At 44.3% G+C, this 27,338-nt stretch overlaps 1 protein-coding gene across 3 annotated transcripts in view; it reads left to right on the plus strand.

The window, feature by feature from the left end:
- Window positions 1-8,234: 8,234 nt before the first annotated feature.
- The window catches only part of PGBD5 (piggyBac transposable element derived 5), a 122,069-nt gene continuing 102,965 nt past the window's right edge, over window positions 8,235-27,338 (plus strand). For all 3 annotated transcript variants that reach the window (XM_043477175.1, XM_043477174.1, XM_043477173.1), the window contains exon 1: window positions 8,235-8,896. In XM_043477175.1, the coding sequence (XP_043333110.1) occupies window positions 8,563-8,896 (334 nt within the window). In that variant the 5' untranslated portion in view covers window positions 8,235-8,562. The remainder of the gene's footprint in view (window positions 8,897-27,338) is intronic.

The raw sequence follows: 27,338 nt of genomic DNA on the forward strand, positions 1-27,338 counted from the left end.
AGCAAGGCCTGATGCTGTAAAGAGCAACATTGCATAGGAACCTGGAATGTTAGGTCCATGAATCAAGGCAAATTGGAAGTCGTCAAATAGGAGATGGTAAGAGTGAATGTTGACATTTTAGGAATCAGCAAACTAAAATGGACTGGAATGGGTGAATTTAACTCAGATGACCATTATATCTACTATGGTGGGCAAGAATCCCTTAGAGGAAATAGAGTAGCCATCATAGTCAACAAAAGGGTCCAAAATGCAGTACTTGGATGCAATCTCAAAAACGACAGAATAATCTCTGTTCATTTCCAAGGCAAATCATTCAATATCACAGTAATTCAAGTCTACAACAAAGTATCACTTCAATAATCCAGACAGAATCTGACCCCAAAATTCCAATTTACACTTTGAGCTGCATCAGTGCCAGCTATAGGTTTGTGAATTTAGCAACACTGAGAAGGTCTGCTCTCTTGCAAGGACCATCTTTCCCTGTTTCTCAGCATATGTGAGTTTCTACTACTAAGTGATCTATTATCTTGTGTTAAACACCAACCTCTCACTACAGTTTTTCCTCTAAAAGCAAATGAATTTTAGGCACAGTTGTCATATCAGATCTCTTTCTTTGGTAGAACAGGTGTGTGTGTTTGTGTGTGTGTGTGTGGGGGGGGTGTTGGATGTGATAAAAGAGGGAAAATGTCAGCAAGGGAGAAGGGAAAGGACACTAGACAATAGCACAAAACTGTGGAATGGGCTTCAGACTCAACCCTGACTGCATAAGCGACACTATTTTCTAAGAACATGAAAAGTTAATGAGAGAGTCAATTCCTAGGCAGATTGATAAAAAGTCCAGGGTCCCCAAGGAGGAAAAAGGGGTCTGGGGCTCTTGAAGTGGAGATAGGGGTCTGGGATTCTCAAGGAGGAGAAAAGGACAAATGTTTTTTTCTCTACATTCCTTCAGTTCAGTTCAGTTCAGTTCAGTTACTCAGTCGTGTCTGACTCTTTGCAACCCCATGAATTGCAGCACACCAGGCCTCCCTGTCCAGCACCAACTCCCGGAGTTTACTCAAACTCATGTCCATCAAGTCAATGATGCTATCTAGCCATCTCATCCTCTGTCATCCCCTTCTCCTCCTGCCCCCAATCCCTCCCAGCATCAGGGTCTTTTCCAACGAGTCAACTCTTCACATGAGGTAGCCAAAGTATTGGAGCTTCAGCTTCAGCATCAGTCCTTCCAGTGAACACCCAGGACTGATCTCCTTTAGGATGGACTGGTAGAATCTCCTTGCAGTCCAAGGGACTCTCAAGAGTCTTCTCCAACACCACAGTTCAAATGCATCAGTTTTTCGGCGCTCAGCTTTCTTCACAGTCCAACTCTCACATCCATACATGAGCACTGGAAAAACCATAGCATTGACTAGACGGACCTTTGTTGGCAATGTAATGTCTCTGCTTTTTAATATGCTATCTAGGTTGGTCATAACTTTCCTTCCAAGGAGTAAGTGTCTTTTAATTTCATGGCTGTAATCACCATCTGCAGTGATTTTGGAGCCCAAAAAATAAAGTCTGACACTCTTTCCACTGTTTACCGATGTATTTCCCATGAAGTGATGGGACCAGATGCCATGATCTTAGTTTTCTGAATGTTGAGCTTTAAGCCAACTTTTTCACTCTTCCTCTTTCACTTTCATCAAGAGGCTTTTTAGTTCCTCTTCACTTTCTGCCATTAAAGGTGGCATCATCTGCATATCTGAGGTTATTTATATTTCTCCCGGCAATCTTCATTCCAGCTTGTGCTTCCTCCAGCCCAGCGTTTCTCATGATGTACTCTGCATATATGTTAAAGAAGCAGGGTGACAATACACAGTCTTGACGTACTCCTTTTCCTATTTGGAGCCAGTCTGTTGTTCCATGTCCAGTTCTAACTGTTGCTTCCTGATCTGCATACGGGTTTCTCAAGAGGCAGGTCAGGTGGTCTGGTATTCCCATCTCTTTCAGAATTTTCCACAGTTTATTGTGATCCACACAATCAAAGACTTTGACATAGTCAATAAAGCAGAAATAGATGTTTTTCTGGAACTCTCTTGCTTTTTCGATCATCCAGCGGATGTTGGCAATTTGATCTCTGGTTCCTCTCCCTTTTCTAAAACCAGCTTGAACATCTGGAAGTTCACAGTTCACGTATCCGTGAAGCCTGGCTTGGAGAATTTTTGAGCATTACTTTACTAGCGTGTGAGATGAGTGCAATTGTGCAGTAGTTTGAGCATTCTTTGGGATAGTCTTAGTCAATTACAAAACTCAGTTTAAACTCTGTACTAGAGATTATACAGCAACAATATATCCTGCTTGAGGACAGTTTCTCCTTCCTGAAAAACCTTCTGGTTAATCCTGTTATCTTAAGATGTAAATTATGGGAGTGGGTCTAGTAAGATCTTTACAACCTCCAGACATTCTTTGGATTCACTGTAATAACTAATTAAAAGGTCTATAACTCCAACGCTAACACTAGCAGGGGGCACTCTTTCTGCTCTCTTCTGATGTCTATGTCAGAAGCTTTCTCTATCCGTTTTATACTTTAATAAAACTCGATTACACAAAAACTCTGAGAGATCAAGCCTCGTCTCTGGCCCCAGATTGAAATCTTATCCTCTGGAGGCCAAGAATCCCTGAGTCTTTCGTGGTTCAGCAACAACCTTTCATTAACTTCCAGTGTGTGTGTTTTTTTTCTTTCCTTATTCCAAATGTCTCATGTGTTCATTTGATGAAAAAATTTATTTCAAATAAAAGGAAGGTTGAAATACTAATCAGAGTTGTTTGTGATGCTTTGCAGGGGTTTAGCTGCCTTGAATTATTTTGTGGAAATATTAATTATCTAAACCACTTAGAAGAGAAAAAAATTCCTATAATCAAAAAGCCATTTAACTAACCCCTTTTTAATGTCCTTTAATCTTTCTCCAAATTCTCACTTGATAGATTCCAGGTCTACCGTTAAAATCATTCCCTTGTGCTGTCACCCTTCACTGTACACATCTTGCAAAATCCCACCTGGGTAAAACCCAATAGTTGTTTGAACCCATGTCTCTCCTTGGCAGCTGAACACAGTTGGAGAAAAATACAACCATGCTGGCAGGTTTCACGTTAAATTCTCTACCACAAATCCAAGTGTATTTCTCTAGTTGACTGAGTCCCCACTCTTCTAGAGAACTGTTTCACACCTCTTTCCTCAAACCCCTCACCCAGGGATCCTTACCTCTGGCCACACCTTTGAATCACCTGGAAGCCTATAAAATTCACTAGTACCAAAAAAAAAAAAAAAAAGAAAAAAAATTCACTAGTACCCATGCCCCACCTCCAGAGATTCTAATTGTGTAGCACAGGGGACCTGGATATAAACGTGTTTTTAAAAATCTCCAGGTGACTCTCATGTACAGTCAGGATTGAGGATCAACTGCTTCCTCAGACACAGCTAATCACCCTTCTGATGACTGCACTGAGAAAATCGAATTAGTAAGAACAGCCACAGACTCCCACCAAATCTACCTGCATGGGGCCTTTACTCCATTCTGAACTAAGACTAACCCTTCTGCTTCTGCTTTCCAGCCCGTCACCATTCGAGCCAACTAGGGCCTTCTTTGTCATCGCTCCCTCTCTCGCCAGGATCTCTCTTGTATTCTTTCTGCTGAATCATGCCCACCACTATTCAAACATTGCTTGATTTTAAGAAATCTCTTCTCCAGTCCCCAAAAGCCACCTCTGTCACTTCCCTTTTCTCTGCAGTAAAATTCCTCCTCAAAATTGGTCTTTACTCAATACACAAATTTCTTTTCCCATTTTTCTGAAATCCACTCCAATCACAGTTTCACAACACCCCCCCCCCCCAGCCCCATTGTCAAACCCAGTGGCTAAGTCTCAGCCTTCATCTTACTAGATCTCTCAGCAGCATTTGGTCATTATTTCTTCTTTGGAATACATGTTTAGCCTCTAAAACTTTGCTGTGTCTCAGTTTCCTGAATTCTCAGTCTCCTTCGATGCTTTCTTCTCATTTCCCTCATGTCTAAATATGAGTGTGCTCTCAGACTTTCTAATCCCTGGGTGATCTTGTCCATCTACCTGCTGATGATGCCAACATTTACCTCCAATCCAGACCCGATCCTTGAAATCCAGATTCCTCTCTTAAACTGCCTACTTTCCAGATCCACTTAGATATGTTAAATCCAACATGTTCACAACCAAGTTCTTATTTTTTTTCTCTCTAATCCTGGTGCTCTTGCAGTAGCTCAAGCAAAAAACTATGGAATCATTCTTGACTCATCTCTTTCACTGTCCACTTTTGACTCTTCTGTAAAAGCTGTGGGTTCTACCTCTAAACTGTATTCTCATCCTGATCAGTTCTCATCACCTCCATTACTACCATTATGGTCCAGAACACCCCTTTCTACTGGTCTTTGGGATTCCATCTTTGCTCTGCTCCTGTTTATTTCCCACTCAGCAGCTAGAGTGATCTATCTAAAACACAAGTCAGATCTTGTTATTTCCTTGCTTCCAGCTCTCCAGTGGCTCCCCACTTCACTCAAAATAAAATCCAGTCTTACAAGATTTAACAGCCAACTTCCTCTCCGATTTCCTCTCCTGCACTCTGCCTCAGCTACACTAGCCTCCTTAGTGTTAATTGAGTATAGCTAGTGTGCACCCACCTTGGGGGTTTGCAGTTGTATTCTTTTCCTGAATGCACTGGGCTTGCTCTTAAGGATCTGCCCCAATGTCTTCTTATCAGAGCAATGTCCTCTGACCATACACACACGCACCAATTTCACCACCATCATCATAATCAACATAATGACTGTCCCTCTACTACCCTTTATCAACAAGTGATATATTACATGTTTATTTGTTTCTCTTCTCCCCTTCTATTTGAGTGTACAAGCTTTTTGGCCCACCCAATGTGTGTGTGTGTGTGTGTGTGTGTGTGTGTGTGTGTGTGTGGGTTAGTCTTTCAGTCATGTCTGAGTCTTTGAGACCCCATGGATTGTAGCCCACTAGGCTTCTCTGTTCATGGAATTTTCCAGGCAAGAATACTGGAGTATCTGTGTTAGTTGCTCAGTTGTGTCTGACTCTGTAACCACATGGACTGCAGCCCACCAGGCTCCTCTGTCCATGGAATTCTCCAGGCCAGACTACTGGAGTGGTAGCCTTTCCCTTCTCCAGGGGATCTTCCCAACCCAGGGATTGAACCCAGGTCTCTGGCATTGCAGGGAGACTCTTTACCAGCTGAGCTACAGAGGAAGTCCTTAGCGAGATGAAGTTTTAGGAAAATGCTAATCAATTATTTTACCATATTTTTATGTGTTCATTAGAGTGATACATGATAAAAATCTGTATTTGTGTTTAGATTTGATAATCTAAACAACTGTCAACTATTTGTTTTCAATATGTTTAAATTTAAATTATTAGGGAAAAGGAAACATTGTATCATAGTTTAAATGGTAGTATTTTTTCTTTTGTAGAGATACATACAACAAAAGTGTACTATGCCATGAAAGGAAAAATATAGCTATTAACCCCAGGTACCTAAAAGTACAAACCCCTGGTTTAACAAATCAAATCCTAAGGAATCTATTACACAAATAAATTGCTTTTGCAATTTGGAGCTCATTGAGAAGACTATAAACCAAAAGCTCAACATTAACCTAAAATTACTTAATTATATTATGAATCTATATTACTTGGAAGATGTTTTCAAATGACTCAAAATTAAAAGATCTTAGTGTAATATTGGTTTTGTAATTATCCTCACAAATACGTTAATTATAAAATTATAAATTATAAAATTAATGATGTGGAATCAGCATGGTAGCATCAGGTAGGAAGTTGCCAGGTAGATGGGGAAGCTTTTTTGCCTTTTATTTTCCAGATGTTTTCCTCCATTTTCTCTCTTCCCTCCACAATGAGAAGCAGCCACCTGTCTTAAAAGGTTGGAATATTTTTACTTTTCTTGGTTTTTACTTAACTGGGTTAAACAATGTAACATGCTAAACAGTGATTCTAAACTGGAGTAGTCATCCAATTTTTATTAGGGGTAACAATTTGATTTCCCAGTCTCTTGTAACCATATAATCCTCTTCCATTGTTCTGTGCTGTGTGAGCTACAAGCACTTTGAGCCTAGGAAGCACAAAGGCTCCTTGGGATTAGTACCACACAAATGCAGATTAAGGACAGTAGAAGACTGTGTCCATGCTTGTAACTGTCATTGCTCAGTTTTGTGCTTCCTTTGGGCAGCAAAGCAATCTATTGTTTTAAAAACACACAAGTTACCTTAGCTGTTGATTTTTTCATTGACTACCTGAAGAAGGGAAGAAACTCTTTCCTATAGAATATGCCTCTCTGGATCCCATTTAATTATTTTTAACTGTGTTGTGCTTAGTCGCTCAGTTGTTTCTGACTTTTTGTGACCCCATGGACTGTAGTCCACCAGGTTCTGCTGTCCATAGGGATTCTCCAGGCAAGAACACTGGAGTGGGTTGTCATGCCCTCCTCAAGGGGATCTTCCCAACCCAGGAATCAAACCCGGGTCTCCCATAATGCAGGCAGATTCTTAACTGTCTGAGCCACCAGAGAAGCCCTGAAGGAGAGAAGCAACTCTTCTCTATAGAATCCAACTCTCTGGATATCATTCTATTATTTTTAACAGATAACATGAAATCTTACAGGAGTCTTAGACAATTTCTAATTTCAGAATTTGCACTTGAGGTATGAAGCCTTATTTTGCTCCCTGTGCCTTCAATCTATGTTTCAATGACCCTTTGTGGTAAGCATGAGAACCTGTACATACCCTCTTCAAACTTTTTGGCTGGTTGGCACAGTATGTAGATATGCTGGAAATTATTTCTTTTCTGTGGCATAATTCTTCTAAGGAAGTTGAAACAATCAGTCAATCATGTAGCAAACAATGTGATGTGAATCCCTTCCTTTTTTATATATTGTCTTTTGGTGATTATCATGAAATTTCTCCCTATACAGTGGCTCTGGTTAGGGAAGAGGAATCTTGGGGACTGGGATGAGAGGTCAAGAATGGAATTGCCTGCCTGTTGGTGGCAGAATGGTCCCCACATTTTCATTCTTTATGCATGCTTATAAATAGCAACATGCCTTTCCATTTTGTGTAATTATTTAGTTAATACCCAGTTGGATTTGTAAGCCCTCACATGGCCATGGATTTATTTTATTTCAGAGCAATAGTGACTTTATGGCCCAATTACCATCAATGTGACTTATTGTGCTATTTGTGGGAGGGAGAGGGGAGCAAGAAGACAAGACAGACTGATCATATGTACCACCATCAACAGGATGACAGCCACACACTCCTGCTCAAGGAAACGGGACAGTTGGAACCTTTCTGTTGTATTTATTAAAGCACTTAAGTCTAGGTGATTGTGCTATATTTTAACAGATGACTGTGTTTCAAATGTGTGAGTGAAGGAGATACTGAAATAGTGTTGTTAGAATAATCAATATGTTGATTATTTTGATTTAAAAGATGTCAAATGTGAAGAACGATGAAGAATGAGTCTACCTAATTCCAGATGCTGCCACTCTCAAATTACAGGCGTGTTAAAGGGAGACTGAGTAAGCATCTGACCTCAGATATGGACCGGTGAGGATGGCTCCTAATTGGAATTCCCTGAAGCCAGACAGCCCTGTATTTATAGGAGCAAGCGGCGCAGCACACCGTGACCCGTGGGCAGCAGCCAGGGAACTGCGACCCTTCGCCTACCTGGAGCGTTTCCGTAGCGGCTGATTCAGAACCAATGGGACGGACAGCTCCCCGGCGCCGGGCTCAGGGCGCGGACTGCGGAAGGGAACAAGAGCGCAGAGGGTCCGCGCACCGTCAGCGGGATTGGGCTGCGGAAGAGCACACTGCGTCTCTCTCCCACCTATTTGGTTCCTCCCTTCCCCCCAGAGGGCAGCGAGAAGCCTGCGGTGGCTGTCCCGGAAGGCGAGTCCCTACAAGCGAGGGGACCGGCCGGAGCCGCGGCCGTCCTCCCCCGCTCACCGCCTCTGCCAGCTAGCCGTGCCAGATCGCAACGCCTCGCCCAGCCCCGGCGGGGCGGACGGGTGGGCGTCCCTGGCGCAAGGCCCGCCCAGCCCCTCCCGCCCCGCCCGGGCCTGGCTCCCGATTGGCCGGCAGGCTGGAAGTGCGAGGAGGCGGGGCCCGCCTCTGGCGGCTCGCGCCCGGGAAGGTCGGCAGGGGAGCGCGGGGTGCCGCTGGGAGGGCGCGCGGGTACGCGGCGGGCGCCTAGGAGACGCAGCGGCGGTCGGAGCGGCGGCGCTCGGTCCGGGCCGCAACCCCTGCCTTCCGCCGCGGCCCGCAGTCCGCGGCGCCCAAGCTCCGAGGCGTTTCCCCGGGCGCTGGGCCCGCGGCGGCCAAGACGGCGGGCCGGCCGGGCGCGGGGCGGCGGGCACTGTGCTGCGGGCTGCGGTGGTGGGGGACGGCGGGCCGCGGCGCGGGCCCGGGGCCCGGCGCGTGCGGCTGGGAGGCGCTGTGGGGGGCTGGCGCGCGGGCGGCGGCCGGGGCCATGGCCGAGGGCGGCGGGGCCGCGCGGAGGAGGGCGCCGGCGCTGCTCGAGGCGGCCCGCGCGCGCTACGAGAGCCTGCACATCTCGGACGACGTGTTTGGCGAATCGGGCCCTGACAGCGGCGGGAATCCCTTCTACAGCACGTCGGCCGCCTCGCGCTCCTCCTCGGCCGCCTCCTCGGACGACGAACCCGAGCGCCCCGGCCCCACGCGGGGCCCCGGCTCCCCGGCGCCTGGCGCCCCCGCCGCGCAGGAGTCGGAGGAGGACGAGGCTGGCGCGGGCTGGAGCTCCACACTGCGGGACCGCCCGCCCCCGCGCTTCGAAGACACTGGCGGTAAGGCGAGGCCCGGGGAAGGCCAGGCTGCCCGGGCGTGAGAATTCCGGATGATCCGCCGGCCGGCTTGCGGGTGGCGGCTGTGTGCGTTTCAGGAAACAAACGAGGCTGCAGGAGCGGGGCTCTAAAGTGCGAGCGAGGCTGCGTGCGGGGCTCCGCCGACTCTTCGTGGGTGGACAGGAAGAGGCGAGGACGTGGGTGGGGGGTGCTTCCCTCCCTTGCTAGGAGTGTCCCCGCGTCCTGCAACGGAAGCCAGTCACACCTGTAGGGTCTCTCCTTAGGGGTGAGTTAGAGTTAGACTTTACTAGTTGAAGGAAGACTGGAACCCTGACGTGTCTTGGGACTGGGGGAGTCATTTTGTATTGCTGGCTCCAGAGCAAGCTTACCCAGATGCTAGGTGTGGGGCAGGTAGCCGTTGGAGCGAGGCTGAAAGGTTACCAGTGGCGTCTTCACTGGACTTTAGTTTTCTCCAGTTAATCTGAGAAACTTTCCGTGTCCTGCCATTCAGGATCTCTTGTGAAAAACAGGGAAGAGTGAAAGGATCAGTTTAGCAGCGTTAAGGCGCTTGCTTCAACAGAAGGAGCTTTCACGTGTTTCCTGCTTATTGCTATGGTCATAGACCAGCTGGAGAAGGTCAGAGAAAGGCTAGCAGCTCCGCTGCCTGAGATCCTCTTTGCTGCCTCCTTTTGGGGAGTTGGTCAGAAGCTCAGCAGCCTCTGTCCTCTCTGGGAGGTGGAGGCCCGCCGTTCCCACTTGTCCTCTGATGCTTTTGTGCCTTGCTCTGCGGCCTTCTTGGTCTTCTGTGGCAGTCCCTTGTTTCTGCACACTGTTTTCATGGATGGACTTGCGTGCAGCTGGTAATGCTGACGACCAGGGAGTGGCCACAGTGGGTTTGATCCTGGGCGTTATGCAACTTTTCCTGCCGCTTTCCCTGATGGTTGTTCAACCAGTGGGGAACACAGCACATAGGAGGACAGGCTCGAGGGACTCCTGGCTGGTCCTAGACTGGGATCAGGACATCACGCTGCAGCCTGCTGGTAGGGCTGGCTGGCTTCTCAGCAGGGAGTGGTCTGCAAACCTCAAGCAGGCTGGCTGCAGTGTGAATTTACTAAGTTATAGCTGGGCTTCCAGAGTCCAAGTTAGCTGTACAGTGTTTGGGGTGGGTCAGTGTAAAAGCTTCTTCTTATTTGGGCTTTGATTAAGAGTTTGGGAGTTTTCAGTCACATCACTCTGTATAATCCTTTTCCACCCCTGTATTTTCCAAAATGTCATACAGTCTTCCAGCCCCAGACAACTGATTTCCTATTGGCTCTTAAGAATTGTACCTGCCCAGAACCCTGGTTTGACAGGCCTTATGCTGTAATGTCTGTGATCCAGTTTTTGATCTCAGAACACCTGAGATGTATGTCTGCTTGGGCGGATTACAGCATTCTGTATTGGGGAAAATAGGGAAGTTGTGTTAGGTTAAGCCTGGTTATGAATAAGATTTGTGAGGGCTGGTTTGAGAATGTTAACATTTTTAAAGCAATATTATGTTTCTTAGTAACCTATAAATTGGAGAAATTCTGCAGCAGAGCAATTTACCACTGCAGCAGTTAAATGGTCGTAAAGAGAAGTTGTTGTCAGGTTTAGATTCTGCTTCCTTCAGATGTCCACTGAGTTCACACCTAGATCTGAGAATCACAGTCAAGCACTTTAACCAGACATTAGTGGTTATTTGCGGAGAAGGCGGTGGCATCCCACTCCAGTACTCTTGCCTGGAAAATCCCATGGACAAAGGAGCCTGGTAGGCTGAAGTCCATGGGGTTGCTGGAAGTCGGACACGACTGAGCAACTTCACTTTTCACTTTCACGTATTGGAGAAGGAAATGGCAACCCACTCCAGTGTTCTTGCCTGGAGAATCCTGGGGACGGGGGAGCCTGGTGGGCTGCCATCTCTGGGGTCGCACAGAGTCGGACATGACTGACGCGACTTAGCAGCAGCAGTGGTTATTTGATGCTATTTATACCTAGTTTTGTTTTCCTATTTTGTGTAGGAGCGCAGCTCTAACTAAGAATTTTCTTTCTCTTTGCAGCACTTCTCCCTGAGGGAAATTTGGGTGGTAGTAGAGGGATGAGATTGATGGTTTATTATGCAAGAATTCAGGTTTCCTAAAACAATGGGAATGATTTATGGGGGCTGAAAATAGATGCAGAAATATGCTGCTGGTCAGAAAAAATCCATGTGTCTTAGTGGTATGGAGACAGATGTGTGTTAAGAGGCTTGAGAGCTGCACGCAGGTCACCCTGAGAGCTAAGAGGGTCAACCTGTGAAGTTTACCAAGTCCAGTAGATAAGACCCTCCAGCCAGAGTGTGTTCCCCAATTCCAGGAATGCAAGCTGCATTTCCCTGCATCTTTGTTTCCCAGTTTATTGAGGGGTCTCCCTGGGCTGATCTGGTGGGAAGAGGAACAAGCAAGAAGGTGACGTTTTGATTTGTGATCAGCGCTCATCAGAGAAAACCCCTAATAGAAATTGCTGTTGTTGCTAGACTCAGATGAGGAAAGCAAAGACTCATGGAACAAGTTTCCTGCTTGCCTCCTGCTATAAAAACAACAAACAGTACCTGTATGGAAATAGCATATATGCGTGTGATTGTCTTAATTGTAAATGTATATCGCTTGTGCTGACTGTGGTTTCTTCTATCAGAAGGAAATTGTGACCGATGTCTGGGGACCCTCTTGGTAACCTGGAACCCTTTTCAGAGAGACCCTGGGTACCATTGTGCTTTTTATCTGCCCTCAGAGCTGCCTTTGGCCCCATGGAGGAGAGCACGCAGTAGGGAGACTGAGGTGGCAGAGTGGGGCTGGTGGGAGCGTTGTGTTGTTGAGACTCCTAACTGCCCTTGAAACTGTTCTGGTTTCCTCAGCCTCCTCCTTCTGTTTTTACCCAGTGTATTTAGCTTCCTGGATCAGGCTCCCTAGAAGTGCAGCTGGCACTTATGGGAGGGGAGGTCCTCTCCCTCACACGCCCTTCCCTTCTTTCTCCTCTTCCTGGATCCCCCTGGGATGATTTATATACAAGGACTCCCTCCGTTTGCTGCGCTGGCTGGGTGACAGGATTTTAACCCCTGTGTGGATGGAAGGTCAGCCTGGGAGTAGAAAGTGGTTACTGGGAGCTCAGGGCCCAGAAATCTATCCTTGCAGGGCAGCCCCCTAAAATAGCCCCCAGCAAGCTCTCAGCCTCATCTGCCTACTGTGGAAGCAGCCAACACAGCATGCAAGCTCACTCTGGAAGCAGCGGGAAACTCAGCTGCTCTGGGGCTCCTGCCCTTTCCGAGCAGTCTGGTGATGCGTTCTCTCTGACGAGGCAGAGGGACGGGCAGGTCCGCAGACGCTCCGGACCCTTCTGTTCAGCTTTGTGGGTTCTTTGTTGTGGCAGGCTGGGTCTGAGCTGATGCTCTTTCCGTGAGGTTGAACTACACGGGAGTTTTCTTCCCATGCACCGTGTCAGCCACCGTCAGTCATCATTCAGTGGGGAGGTATGACCTTGAGAAGCTAGGGAGGAACATGTTGCCTTCAAAATTAACACTGAAATGTCTTATCTCTTGAGTTTGTTGTTGGTTTATTTGGTTTAGAATCTTTTTGACTAACAAGGAAGAGAAGCATCTTTTTCTTAAAACCAGAATTAAACCAATACCTTCTACTGTAATGGAATTTGTGAGCTAAGATCCTGGACCCCTCTCTCCGGTGTCAGGTAAGCAGCTGCTCCCACCTTTAGCTCCGTAGCTCCAGGAGGAGCTCAGATCATGGTAAGCTGTGAGATAAATCACATGCAGTCTTACCTGATACTGAAGTGTGTTCCCAGTCACAGAATTCAGAGAAGCGAGCTTCGTGGGAGAGATGTTTTGCTCTTTTTCCAGGAGTCTTTTCCTGTGATGGGGAAACTTGAGCTCACGATGAGGATAACAACACACAGTGTGAATCTGTAACTTGCTTTGTCATGCATTATTGCACTGAATCTTCACAGGTACTCTGTGTGAGAGACGTTTTCTTCTGCACTTTACAGAGAAAGAGGTTGGTCTTTTCTGCCAGAGTCTTGGGGGTAATGAGATTACCTTGGCTAAGTGATCAGCACCATCTAAGTACTCAGACTTGATAATTCAGGAAAGGTAGCGAGTTGTTTTGTTTTTAATCTAGACTTTTTTCCAGTAAAAAATATTTATATTTATTTTCATGTTTATGCATGGATGTACTATTTACTTTTTTGGAAGCTTATATAGTTCTGTGAGGCTTAATGCAGGTATGGATTTGTGTAACCAGTCCCACCATTGAGGAATGAAACAGAACAGCTAGGATTTTATCTCACTTCTGATTTAACCCCTGCCCCTAGCCATTGTCAAGGGAGGTCAGAGCTCCTCTGCAGGGAGCAGAGCTTTGGACACACCAGCCCCTGGGAGTGCAGTGTGGTCTACTAAGTCTTACAGTCTAAAACTCACCCTTATTTTTAAAGAGCTGTGATTGTGTATTTTTTTTTTCTTATTATATGTAATATATGTGAATTTTAGGAAGAAATGAAAAAAAAGGATAAAATTTTTAAAAATCCCTTAATCTCCTATTACTCAGAGATAATCACAGTTATTACTTTGATTGTATCCTTCATATATCTTAAGTTATGTATTATTGGGTGACCTGCTTCTTAATTCTAAGTAATATATTGTAAACATTTTCCATTTAAATTATAAAATGTCTTTTTTAAAGAATCTGTTCCCTTTGGGTGGGTATTGGGCTCATTGCCCCCTCTCCCTTGTGTTTACAAATATTTATTGGTATTTTTTATGCTGTGATAAATATTCTTGAAGTTTAAGTTTGTGTGCACATTTTTAAGATATTCCTCAGCATAAAATGATCAAAATCGAATTGAATGAGGATTTTGTACATTTTAACATTTTTTTTATATTTATGAAACAGCCTTCTGGAAATGCACCTATTTAGGCTCTGGTCAGCAGTGTCCCAGAAAGTCTGTTAGAAAGTCTGGCTTCTAAGGCAGCGAGTCAGTGTGAGATTCCTGCAGGCAGTGTGGTCCTGAGTGGGCGTTCCCCGTGATAAAGCCCACTGAGGTGTGATGCACACAGTGCATGAATCACGCGCAGCGCGGCCCTAAGCCCCCGGGCCCAGGTGAAGAGAATCCCTCCGTGCCTCTCCAGGCAGTGCCTCTCTGCCCCAGGGGTAGCCGTGTTCTGATTTCTGTCACCATCGATTACTTTTGCCTGTTATTTTGGTCTGGGCTCTGAGTTCATCATCATATCTGAGATGTATGTAGCAATCTATTTTTATTTTGCTGTGTAGCATTCCAGTGTATAAATACTGCAGTGTGTTATCCATTATCCTATCAGTGGACTTTTGGACTGTTTTCAGTTTGGGACTTTTATGAATACAGCTGCCACCAGGGCTTTTGTGCTTGTCTTTGATGGACATATACATGATTTCCCTGGGGTGTGCGTACCTAGGAGTAGGATTGCTGAGTCATGGAGCGGACGCGTGTGTCAGCCTCGGCACCGTGGACGCTGGGGGCTGGGGTCCCTTTGTTGCGGCGGCTGTCTTGTGGGTTGAAGTGTGCCCAGCAGCACTCCTGGCCTCCTGCCCATCGAGGGGCAATGGCATACCTGCCTCTAGTCACGACAGAGAAACATATCGCCAGGCACTGTCCACTCCCGGAGGGGAGCGCAGTCGTCTGCAGTGGAGAGCCGCTGCTTTAGGAGACACTGTCCGATGGTTTTCCAGTTTACACGCCCACCAGCAGTGTATGAAATGTGCCATGTATTAATTCAGCAGGCATATTGAACCCTGCTGGGATAAAACGGTAAGTAAGGCATGTCTCCTGGGGTCCAGTAGGAGAGACAAAGTGAAGAAAATGAGATAAGAGTCTGTGATCAAGGTAAACACGGATTTAGATGGGATTCTAGAGGTGCCTCACCTAATCCAGCTGGGCTGGGGAAGAGGAGGTGCCTCTGGCAGAGGTGACCCCTGAGCTGCATCCTAAAGAATAAAAATGAATCAGGTAAAAAGGAAGGAAAAAGGCATCTTGAACAAGGGGACAACTTGGGCAAAGGCTGGGTGGAGTGGGTAGAAGATGAGCCATCTTTGCCTGAGGGCAGCCCCATTCTCCCTTCAGCTGAGCAGCCTTGGTGACAACGTCTTGAAATCTGATGTTTGTAATTGTTATCACTGCAAGTAGCTGTAGCTAGAATCTGAATACTAAGTTCAGGCATAGATGCTGGATCTTGTAGGGAGTGGAATTTAGCAGGTTTGGCAAGAAATAAGTGCTCAGAGAGGGCGGAATCCGTGGAGAAGCACTGGGGTCTTTTTAAGAGAAGAAGAGGGAATATGACAACCAAAGTTAAGGTGGTAAAACCTTTTTTGGTAAGGGAAGTATAGCATTAGCTTCCAGTGATGGGGAGGATGTCACGCTACAAGAACAGTAGAAAACCTAAAATTTCATGTCATGTGAAGGGACACGCTGCCTAGATTGGCACATGGTATGAAGAACTTTCTTCCGCTTGTTTGTGAATTCCTAGAAGAACTATTACTGAAGTATGACTGTCTGACCATACTTCTTTCAATTTATTAAATGCCTACTAAGTATTAGTGTATATTTAATTAATTTATTAAAACAATTAGAAAAAATCCTTTTGCTTCTCATATCTTTGCCATTGCTTCCAGCTTAGAACTGAGACATCCCTCATCGGTCTGAACATTGGATCCTCTGTCAGCTGGGGTTCCCAGATTCCAGTATTGTTGATGCCCTGCCCCCTGCCTCTATCTCCCTTCCCATTGTTTGTGGAAGAAGAGTGATCTTTACAAACCTGGGCTTATCCACTCTCTTCTCTGCTTAAAATTTTTCAGTGGCTTCAACTTCAAGTCAGAGGTAATTCCCGAGTGCTGCACAGGGCCTCCTAGCCGCCCTCCTTTCCCGCATGCCTTTGGACCCTTGTCCTGCAACACTCTCCAGCCACTTAATCTGCCCATCTTAGAGCCTTTGTGCCTGCCTGACCCTCACCTAGAATGTTCTTCCCCTCAATACTTGAATAGCAACCCTTGCTTGCTGGTCTGGTCTTGGTTCAGATATCACTGCCTCCAAAAATCTAAAATTACCTTCTTCCCTAAGGTGCCTTTTAGTATCCATTTAAGCTAATTTTTCTCCTGGGTCTGAGACGTTGAATGTTTTGGTCACGGTAGTTCCTCATCCTGTTTTGGATGAACAAAAGAATAGATGGATGCAGAAATAGATTTTTTAAATGGTGTGGAAATTGGTATCAGTGAATAAGTGTTTACAAGGACCTGTGCATTTTTTAACATCCAAGTGTGGAAGGTGTGGATAGGTTGACTCAGAGGGAGTGAGTTTCTTCCCAGAAAGGCACCAAAGCAAGTCTGGGATGTGTTTTACAGGGATTTGCCTCCAAGATGGAAGATTGGGGAACTCTCCAACCCTTGGGCTTCTACACCCTCCCACTTCCTAATTAACCTTCAGGGCAGGACTCTGTTAGGAATTTGTGGGGGAGCCAGCTGCCCGTCCTCCACTAATTGTTTAACAAACGCTTGTGTATCACTTCCTATGTGTCAGATAGTGTCCTGAGCGCTTCCTAGCCTATGTAATCCTCAAAACAACAATGTGAGGTTAGTACTATTATTTTTCCTATCTTTAACTTATGGAAACTGAGTCACAGAGAGGTTAAGTGACATAGGGTGGACTGATCCTTTTGATTAGGGTATAAGCAAGCATCATGTGCACATGATTTATGCCAGTCAGATCAACTAATTAAAAACAAGTCTCTTGTAGGGTGCTCTGAGTTGAAGGTCATTGTCATTCTCCGAATCTGTTTCACCTGTTAACTTTTATCCCAGGCATTGGCTGCTCTTAATTTCCCAGCCCCCTGCAGTGAGAGGGGCGGCTGCCTGGGTTCTGGGCAATGGTAGATGAGGCAAAGTGTGGACCCCGCTCGCAGGCCTGGTCAGGAGGGAGGCTGCTCTCGGCCTCCCTCTGCCATCACCACCACCATCATCATCTTCATCATCGTCTTCTTCGTCACCACCAGCATCACTATACCCGCAGGAAAATGTGATGATTTCTTTTGCCCTGCAGGATAGAACAAAGAGCGACTGTTCCCCGACTTTGTGCAGGGAGCTAGAAATTGAAGATCAGGGCTCTGGACTGGGGAGTGGGTTGAAAGGGAAGCTGGAGGGTGACCTGTGATGTGTCAGAGATACTGGGGCCACCAGGTGGAAGAACCTTGTGTCTGAATCACCATTTGGAGCAAAGCCACCCATGAATCAGTCATATCTGCCATGGACTAAATTTATGAAGAAATGAGCTTCTCTCTTGTTTGCTCCATCATGCATTTGGCAGGGGCTGGAGGAGTGGGTGGTTACAGCAGCCAGCAGAATCCTATTTGCACAGATGCTAAAGGAAAGAGATAGATGGGGAAAAGCGAATTCAAATCAGTAGGGCTCTTGTTGATAGTACAAGGATTCATAAGGAGAAATTATGAGAAAAAAGCCTAGAGAAAAAAAAATGAGTTCTTTGCATTCTCTCAGTGAAGTTCCCATTGTAACTTTGGAACAGGTGAAATAATGCAGGTAATCTGTCTGCACTAGACATTCTAGACTCAGTTATTAATTGCACATTGATGTTTTGAAGCCATAGGGGTTGGAAAGAGGCTTGGTGGTCAGCTTCTGGTGGAGAGCGAGCACGCCCAGGGTAAAAGGCCCCATCTCCGCTGAGTACTCACCCTGCGATCTTGGGCCGGGGCCGGTGGAGCCCACCACTGAGAGTCAGTAAAGACACATGGCTGAGCACAAAGCTGGTGCTTCATTCCAAGTAGCCGATTTCCGTTCCTTTAAACTACTCTTTTCCTATGTGGCCAAAATGGACACGATGGATGTTGTGCTGCTTAGATTTTCAAAACTTTTAGCAAGCAGGAACCTCAGGACAAACCCAGGGGGGCTTCCTCTGAAGCTGGAGTGAGAGGCCTCAGAACCTGTCCAGCCGGTCTCCCCACCCTCCCTGGAAGCCGTGTGTGTGCAGCACCCTGTGAGTGCCTCAGGACCCCTCTTCGGTCTATCAGGGGCCTTCAGCCGGGACCCAGGGTGAACGGAGGGAGACTCCCATGGGCGGCTGACAGACATCAGTGGAGAAGCAGTTACTGCTCTCGTATCTACTGGGCTCCATCCTTTCCGAGATGGTGGCCAGGAGGCCAGTAGGTGGATGCAATATTGATGTTTCAGAAACTTCAAAAGCCTTCTGTGGCAAAGGCAATTAAAAATTTAATGACTTTAGAAGAACCGGAAGAGGAGGAGACCTATTTTCTCAAGTTTAGAAAATAGACTTATAAAGAGAATATAAGGGATCGAGATAAAGGATGATTTTCTGGAAGAAAAAAAAATAAGTGGAATCATTTCAAGAATGGTTAGTGAAGGCTTGCTTATTTGGTGAATGGCTTGCTTAGTGAGTGGCTTGCTTATTTGAGCTCTTTCTACATTTGGGGTAGTGGAGAATCCACATCTTAAATCAGCATCCCTCGGACCTCTGCTGAGTTAGTGAGGTGTGCTGAGTAATGGTTCTGAGGTTCTGTGGTGAACAGACCTTCACTTCAGAATTCACATTAAAAAAAGTCTACACCTTCTTCATCTGCCGGTAATGATGCCTACTTTGCTGGCCCCCAGCATTTGAGGTAAATAAAAATGCTTCTTTTGGTTTGTTCTTAATACTCGTGTATTTCAGCAAAATTTCCAATCTGATTTCCTTGGCTAGCTGGTGAACTGGACCATGATTACGGCATTCAAGGGGGGACATGCATTCTGAATTCCTGTGGACTCTGGAAAAGTATGAAAGTGAAAGTGTGAATTGCTCAGTCATCTCTGACTCTGTACTGTAGCCTGCCAGGCTCTTCTGTCCATGGAATTCTCCAGGCAAGAATACTGGAGTGGGTTGCCATTTCCCTCTCCGGGGGTTCTTCCCGACCCGGGATCGAACCTGGGTCTCCTGCATTGCAGGCAGGTTCTTTAGTGTCTGAGCCACCAGGGAAGCCCTGGAAAAGTATACTTAACCAGAAATCTGAGATACCTACAGTGAGACGTCTTTTAAGATTGAAAGAGGTGAATTTTAGGTAAATATCACCAAGTGTAAATCCACACTGTGTCTCTTACATTTACAGACACTTTTATCTTCAGGAACTTTGGCAGAGAAGAAATAGATTTTGAAAAGATGTAAGTACGTTCAGGGAGATGGCAGATTACATGAGGAAAGTTGGAGTGGCTGCCAGGCTACAGCCCAGACTCCCGAGGGTGGTGTGTGGGGTGCTTTGTTTTGTTGGGAGGGAGTGGGGACCTGTCCCAGCTCAGCATTCAAAGCGCCACCTGCCACAGGGCAGCCCCAGGCACCCAGTTATGAGATCCTGTCTGGTCTCTGCACTCAGCGAAGTGCTCTCCCTGTTGTCTTGTCAGGCTCCTGAGAGCAGTTCCCAGTGTCCCTGCTGCCAAAGGACCAACCAAAGCCATGTGCCCCTGAGGTGTGCTAACATTTGTTCACTCCAGCAGGTTATTGGCAGCAGGGCTGGAAAATGGTTAAGTAAAACTGGCTGGGAACCTAAAGCAGAACAGCCTCCCAAAGAAAAGTTCTTGAGTTCAGATTTCGTATCTTCTTTTAAATACAGTTAATTCACCTGGCCTGTGATGGGCCAGGCACTGTATTAGCAGCTGGGGCTTGAGAAGTGGATACAGGAAGCTTGGAGCCCAATGCGGAAGATGGGAGGTGCTCAAGCTTGGGGCCTGAGCGGGAGGTGCTGTTTTAAGAAGGGTGTCTAGTGAAGGGCGTCTGGTGCTGAGGGAGCAGCCGAGATCAGCGCTTCTGCAGAGCTGTAGTAAACGTGACAGGGAGTGGCACCAAGGGAAGCCAGGGCCGGTTTGTTCAGATCCCTGCTCCACAGTGTCTCCCCCAGGGACAGGATCAGGAGTTGGGCAAGAAGGTGCCACTCTGCATAGAAGAGTCAAGGCTGTGCCTAAGTTCTGACCTGCAGCCAATACATATTTCTATTCAAGAGTCCAGTTAAAGGTGATATTGACAAGAGAGTATCTAAACTTGTTACTGGGAATAAAAAAAGCCAGTGATACTTGTGGGGTTAAAAACAAAAGGAACACTTCTTTTCTTGATAGTTTTAGTACTGTACAGTCTTTTAAAAATTATACACATGAACTGTCTAATTTTGTTTTAACTGCACTCCTGTTTTACCCCCTTTTTAAAGAATTTTCTGGAAATTTTTTTGAATCACTGCCTGCCTCCATGCAGTCCGTGTTGACAACTTGTTGCTCATGTGTGTGTGTGGGTGCTCAGTCGCTTCAGTCCTGACTCTTTGTGACCCTATGGACTGTATTCTGCCAGGCTCCCCTGTCCTTGGAATTTTCCAGGCAAGAATTCTGGAGTGGTTGCCGTGCAACCCAAGGGATGGGACCCACATCTCCTGCATTGCAGGGGGATTCTTTACTCACTGAGCCATCTAGGAAGCCCTTATTGCTCATACACAAACACATTTGTGAATGTACATCATGTGTCGGAGCTTTAGGGGTCATTGCTTAACAAATACAGAGTCGTTTTATATACCTTTCTATTGATGCTGTTCTCATTTAAGAATACTTCATCAATAACTTCCTTCTTTTTTGAGCTTACTTAATTTTAAAAGGAATAGCTGCTAAACTTTTATCCAATGCCTTTATTTTTATCAAAATGCAATTATTGATGTGGTTCTGGTTTGTTTGTTTGTTTTTTTTGTTTGTTTTGTTTTTTGTTTTTTTTTTGCGTTTAATTTATTGACGAGGTAGATTTCATTGATTTCCTGGTACTGAGATTCCCTTACTTCCCCGGAATACATCCAAGTTGGTCTCTCTGATAGATGGCTGAATTCTGTTCTTTGCTGGTGTTACTTTGGAGTTTCTGTAACTAACCCATCATAAGCCAGATTTGTTCAGTTTCCCCTCTCATCTCTCTCAGGTCTGCGTATTAAAATTTATCTGCAGCTTTGTAAAATGAATTGGTTTATTGTTTAATTGCTTGCTGCCATTCAATGGTGGAAATATGTGTCACATACAACTCACCTGTGAACTCTCTGGTCCTCCTACTTCTGAATTTACCACATCTTGAATCATTTTGATGATTTATGTTTTCCTAGGAAATCATCTATTTTTCCTAGTCTTAAATGCAAAATTCCGTGCAATTTTGCAAGATGGTTCTTTTTGATTTGCTTTTATAATCTGTACTTGCTTTTATGTGTCTCTTCTCAGTCTGGTCTTCTGGATCCGCACATCCTCTCTCCCCTAGCTCCTCCTCTCCTTCCGCCTACTCCTTCAGTTTCTCCACCTTTCCTCTCCCCTGTTACCCATCTTCTCTGTCTTACCCTTAATTGGGCATGTGAGGTGTCTCTCTATATTCTTGGCCTTTTCAGAGAATTAGCTTTGGGGGAATTCCCTGGTGGTCCAATGCTTAGGACTCTTGTGCTTCCACTGCTGAGGACCCAAGTTCTATCCTTGCTTGGGGAACTAAGATCCCAAATGCCGCACGGTGTGGGAAAAAAATAAATTAGCTTTTGAGTTGTCCCTGTAATTTTTTTAGTTTAAAAATTTACCTTTGTTATAACTTCTTTCTTTTCATTTATTGGACTCTCTCTCTCTCTCTTTTTTTTTTTTTGGACTGTCTTTTTATAATTGGTTTAGGTGGTTTCTTCTCATTTAAACCTCATGGTTTCTTCTCATTTAAAAAAATCTCTAGCGTTGAAGGCATTTGACATTAAATCTCCTTAGAGTGTACTTTCTGGTGTATCCTGTAAGTTTTGGTATGAAATATTGTCTTTCTGTTGCTTTCAAGGTTTTTTTCAAGTTCTCCTTTTAATTTCTCTTTGATCTAAATGTATATTTCTTAATTTATTAGTAGTCAAGAGTTTTTGTTACTTGATCATTTAATTCTAATTTTATTGGATTGTGGTCAAAGAACTGTCCTTAAAATCTTTAATTTGAAAGGTTTGTAAAGGTTTTCTTTCTTGCCAAATATCAAATTAATCTTTACAAATGTGGCATACAGAGGTAATAAAAAATGTATGTTTTTTATTTGAAGGAAATAAGGGTGTCTGTCTGTTTCCCTATCATCTGTGTTTTTTTTTTCTCCTGTCCAGTAGATATTCCCATGTGAAGAGCTACCTTTTTACCAGGTGCTTGCATTTTTAAGTCTTTATCTACCATGTTATTTGGTGCATGTTTACTTAACACCTTTTATTCTCCCCACCAAACTGTGCCTTTAATAACACCCCTCTTCCTCTTGCTTTAATTTTAAGTCCAGACTGTTTGCTATTAGTTTTGTCTTTCCCGCTTTCTCCTCCTTGGCACGTTGCCTGCTGTCTTCCTCGCCTGGTGTGTTCTTCCCAACCCCATCTGCCTGTGTTTCATGAACAGCATATAGGTGGACATATATTTTGACACAACACGATAGACTCTTCAGTTGGAGAAATCAATCTGTACACACTTCAGTCATGAAAAACAAGCATCACTTTCATTCCTTAAATATTATTCAGTCCACTTTTTTCTTTTTCTTTTCCTCATGTTTGGTGTTTTGATCAAGCTGTTTGTTTTTTTATGCATTAGATATAGAAATTCTTTCCATTTTGGGGATAAGAGCTTTACTGAGGTAAATTCACAGGTCAAACAATTTACCTGTTTTTATGTGTACAGTTTAGTGGAGCTTCATATATTCCCAATTTGTATAAACGGTCAGTTTTAGAACATTTGAATCATCCCCAAAGGAAACCTGGCCTTAGGCAACTACGAATTTACTTTCTGTCTCTGGGATTTGCCTATTCTGGAAATTGCATATAAATGAAATCATACATTATGTGTGATTTGTGACTGGTTCTTTCAGTTAGCGTAATGTTTCCAATGTTTACTCACAGTTGATGATCCTATGGGCTGTTTTCACTCTTTTGCTATTATGTTGTTGTGCCATTATGTTCAGTTGCTCAGTTGTGTCTGACTCTTTGCAACCCGATGGACTGCAACACACCAGGCTTCCCTGTCCTTCACTGTCTCCTGGAGTATGCTCAAACTCATGTCCATTGAGTCAATAGTGTCATCCAACCACCTCATCCTCTGTTACCACCTTCTACTCTTGCCCTCCATCTTTCCAAGCATCAGGATCTTTTCCAGTGAGTTGGCTTTTTGCATCAGCTGACCAAAGTATTGGAGTTTCCGCTTCAGCATCAGTCCTTCCAATGAATCTTCAGGGTTGCTTTCCTTTAGGATTGACCGATTTGATTTCCTTGCTGTCTAAATGAAAGTGAAAGTCGCTCAGTCGTGTCTGACTCTTTGCAAACCCATGGACTGTAGTCTGCCATGCTCCTCTGTCCATGGAATTCTTAAGGCAAAATTACTGAAGGTGGGTAGCCATTCCCTTTTCCAGGAAATCTTCTCAACCCAGGGCTCGAACCCAACTCTCCCGCATTGCAGGCGGATTCCTTACCGTCTGAGCCACCAGGGAAGCCCTGCTGTCCAAGGAATTCTCAAGAGTCTTCTCAAGCACCACAATTTGAAAGCATCAGTTCTTCAGTGCTAAGCCTTCTTTATGGTCCAACTCTCACATACATATATAAATACTGGAAAAACCAAAGCTTTGACTTTATGGATCTTTGTCGGCAAAGTGATGTCTGCTTTTTAATACACTGTCTAGGTTTGTCATAGCTTTCCTTCCAAGGAGCAAGCGTCTTTTAATTTCATGGCTGCAGTCACCATCCACAGTGATTTTGGAGCCCAAGAAAATAAAGTCTGTCACTGTTTCCATTGTTTCCCCATCTATTTGCCAGGAAGTGATGGGACCAGATGCCATGATCTTTGTTTTTGAATGTTGAGTTTTAAGCCAACTTTTTCACTCTCTTTCATGTTCATCAAGAGGCTCTTTAGTTCCTCTTGGCTTTCTGCCATTAGGCTGGTGTCATCTGCATATCCTGGCAATCTTGATTCCAGCTTGTGCTTCATCTAGCCCAGCATTTCACATAATGTGCTCTGATATAAGTTAAATAAGCAGAGTGATGATATATAGGCTTGACGTACTCCTTCCCCAATTTTGAACCAGTCCATTGTTCCATGTCCAGTTCTGTTGCTTCTTGACCTGCATACAGGTTTCTCAGGGGGCAGGTCAGGTGGTCCAGTATTCCATCTCTTGAAGAATGTTCCACAGATTGTTTGATCCACACAGTAACAGGCTTTAGTGTAGTCAGTGAAGCAGAAGTAGATTTTTTTTTGGAACTCTCTTGCTTTTTCTGTGATCCAACAGATGTTGGCAATTTTATCTCTGGTTCCTCTGCCTTTTCTAAATCCAGCTTGTACATCTGGAAGTTCTCAGTTCATGTACTGCTGAAGCCTAGCTTGAAGGATTTTGAGCATTACCTCGCTAGCATGTGAGGTGAGATCAATTGTGGTAGTTTGCTATTATGAATAATGCCAAAACCTTCATGTACAAGTTTTAGTGTGGACACAGTTTTCATTTTTCTTGGGTATGTCTCTAGCAGTGGAATTGCTGGGTCGCATGATAACTCTCTGTTTAGCTTTGTGAGGAACTGACAAAATGTTTTACAAGGTGGGTACCTGTTAACAATGTAAGTGAGTTTCAATTTCTCCACATACTGAGCAGCATTTTTTTTTTTTTTTTGGTTTTTGATTGTAGCCACGCTAATGCATGGGAGGTGGTATTTCATTGTGGTTTTGATTTGCTTTTCCCTGATGATTGGTGATGTTGAGCATCTTTTCATGTGCTTACTGCTGTTTATGCATTTGTGTGTTGGAGAAACGTTTGTTCATGTTTTTTGCCCATTTTGTCCAAATGGCTAAACATTTGCCTGAGGCAGGGTTGAAGCCAATTGTAGAATGAACTTCTAGGATAAAGATTCAGTCTAAAGTTTTGTTTTTTAAAACAAAGCATTTATATTTTGTTAAAAATTTTCGGTGTCAAGATCCTGGAGGTTGACAGTGCAGTACAGGAATAGTAATTTTATATTCTGTCGGCGGCTGTCCTGTACCTGAAGCTGTGCCCCTGAACACTTGTGAAATGAACGATGTTTGCTTCCTGTTGAGCTGGGGACGTGGCAGAGTGGCTGTGTCTCCAGCGCAGGGACCTATGTCCTGACAGTGCACCTTCCTTCCTTGTAGTAATAGTGGCTCTTGAAGGTAAAGACTTGCTTCCTTCTGTTCCATCTCCTGGACTTAAGGACTTGGTCAGTCCGTGAGATGATGCGATGTCATCGACAAAACAAGAGCTAAACTCTTGGTTTGCTGCTTACAGGTATTCTCTTGAGTGTTTTTTAGGAGTAAACTTTGGATTTTGCCTCACTTGTGATTTTTACTTCTGTTATTTCTGACTGTAGTTGCTACTACTTCCAGCAGTCACTTGAGGAAAAACTAGGAATTTGGCAATGGACCAGTGTGTTTTTTTTTCATGATAAGAAAATCATTTCTTAATTTCTGTCTGCACTTCAGATTTTGGTATGTGAGGATGGATTTTGGCATCTTCCTAAAGAAATGATTTGTATCATGAAAGGAACACTTGCCATACATAAATACAGGGGAAAAAATCTCGAGTATCATATTTTCCAGGAGGAACTTCACAACTAGGATTCATAGTTCGGGATTCAACAGCTCTTTATCTTCTCTTAATAACTACTCAAAATGGTAGTTACCCCATGGTAATCATTTCACAGCCACTTTGAGTGTAGCATTAGTTTCCACAGACTTAAAACTGCAAGAAATTGTACTCTTAAATGGCATTGTTGTAAGGTAATTTTAAAACTTGGCTGATAGAAACAAAATTTTTCTGTACCACTTTCTTTTCTTAGTACTGTATAATTTTTAGTAGATTGAAAGTGATTTATTGTGGATGTTGTCATGAAAGATTGTGGAATTTTTAATTAAGGATTGTTCTTGAATTTTTAAGCTGGCAGAGTTCACTTTGTGATTTTAATAGATCTTCATTAGGTGAGAAATTCCCAAATAAGAGTTTTTCTTGGAATATTCATAGCCTGAATGAAATTGAATGATTATAAAATTACATTAAATTCTTAAGGGCTGTTTGCTTTAGTCTTATGAAAGCTAATGCATGAAATAATTCTACAAAGATTATGATATAATCCAAACTTTTTCTGCCTTCCATCATTACTTCAACTTTATGAGTATTAGTTCTAAAGGATAAAAATTTTTTCTAAGTTATCAAGACTACATACTTGTAATATTTGTGTTAACTGTCATTCTGTTCCTTGATTTAAGTATTTGAAAGCTCTTAATCTTACTACATTTTGATTATAAAATTGTCAGCCATTCTGATCTTTAATTATTACAGCACTTTACTCTAGTACTAATAATTTACATTTATACTTGAACTTATAGAATTTCACTGTAGAAGGCACCTAAGTTTATATTTTCAATCTGAGTTACATCTAGAATGCTTAATTGTAGTGAAAGTGACTCAGACATTAATAACAAATCTGAATTGCATGGCCTGTGCATGCGACTGAGATGATTACACTGCTTGGGCATGATGAGAATCTACACAACTCAATGACATTGACCACTGATTAGTTCCGAGGTGGCAGAAATGACACTGAAGCAGGCATCAGCCTTCGGCCTTGCCAAGGCCAAGACCATTTAGCTCATTAGTCATCAGTTTTCTCTGTTTTTCACTTCATGGAATCTTGGTTCTGGCCCAGCTGTTGTTAGAGCTTTTCCTTCCTTGTGTTTCTCTGCTGTGGTATGTGGCACCCGGCGGTATATACTCTGAATTCTTACCTTCAGAGCGCTTTTATTTTATCTCAGTGGCTGAGGAGCGTCTGTGTTGATGCCTGGGGAACTGCGTTCAAGCCCTGTGGTACCCAGACGCTGTCTCAACATTCGGGCTGCTCTGACGTCACGGCCAGTCTGTGTCCACCTCCATCTTCTGTTTCCTTTTTAGGCACAAGTTTGTTTGTTCTGCCCAGAGAATAGTCTTTTTTCTGTTGCTTTATCCTTAGATTCAGAAACTTTGGTAGCATGTGGCTCTTGTCGTATGACTTATGTCCAGGGCTGGGTGCCCTATACTGCCTGTCCTTCACCTGTCTTTTTCTCTCTCCCTCTGTCTTAGGATGTAGCTTGGAAGTCTTATAGCTTGTCCCCTATGCTCTTCATTTCTTCCTACTTACGGTCTCTGCTTTATTTCTTGGACCTGATCTTCTGAATCAGTGACTCGAGAATGACTCAAGAATTATCTGTGACCACTTTCTTCTCTTTGATGAGTTATTTAGTTGGGAAATCTTGTTTTATTGGAAATCTTTTTTCTCCCCTGTGTGTGTTGCTGTTGCATCTCATTGAGGGCTGTTATTACCGTTTTAATTAAAATTCGAGTTGGCGTC

Source organism: Cervus canadensis, chromosome 8, assembly GCF_019320065.1.
Source record: "Cervus canadensis isolate Bull #8, Minnesota chromosome 8, ASM1932006v1, whole genome shotgun sequence".
Lineage (NCBI taxonomy): Eukaryota > Metazoa > Chordata > Mammalia > Artiodactyla > Cervidae > Cervus > Cervus canadensis.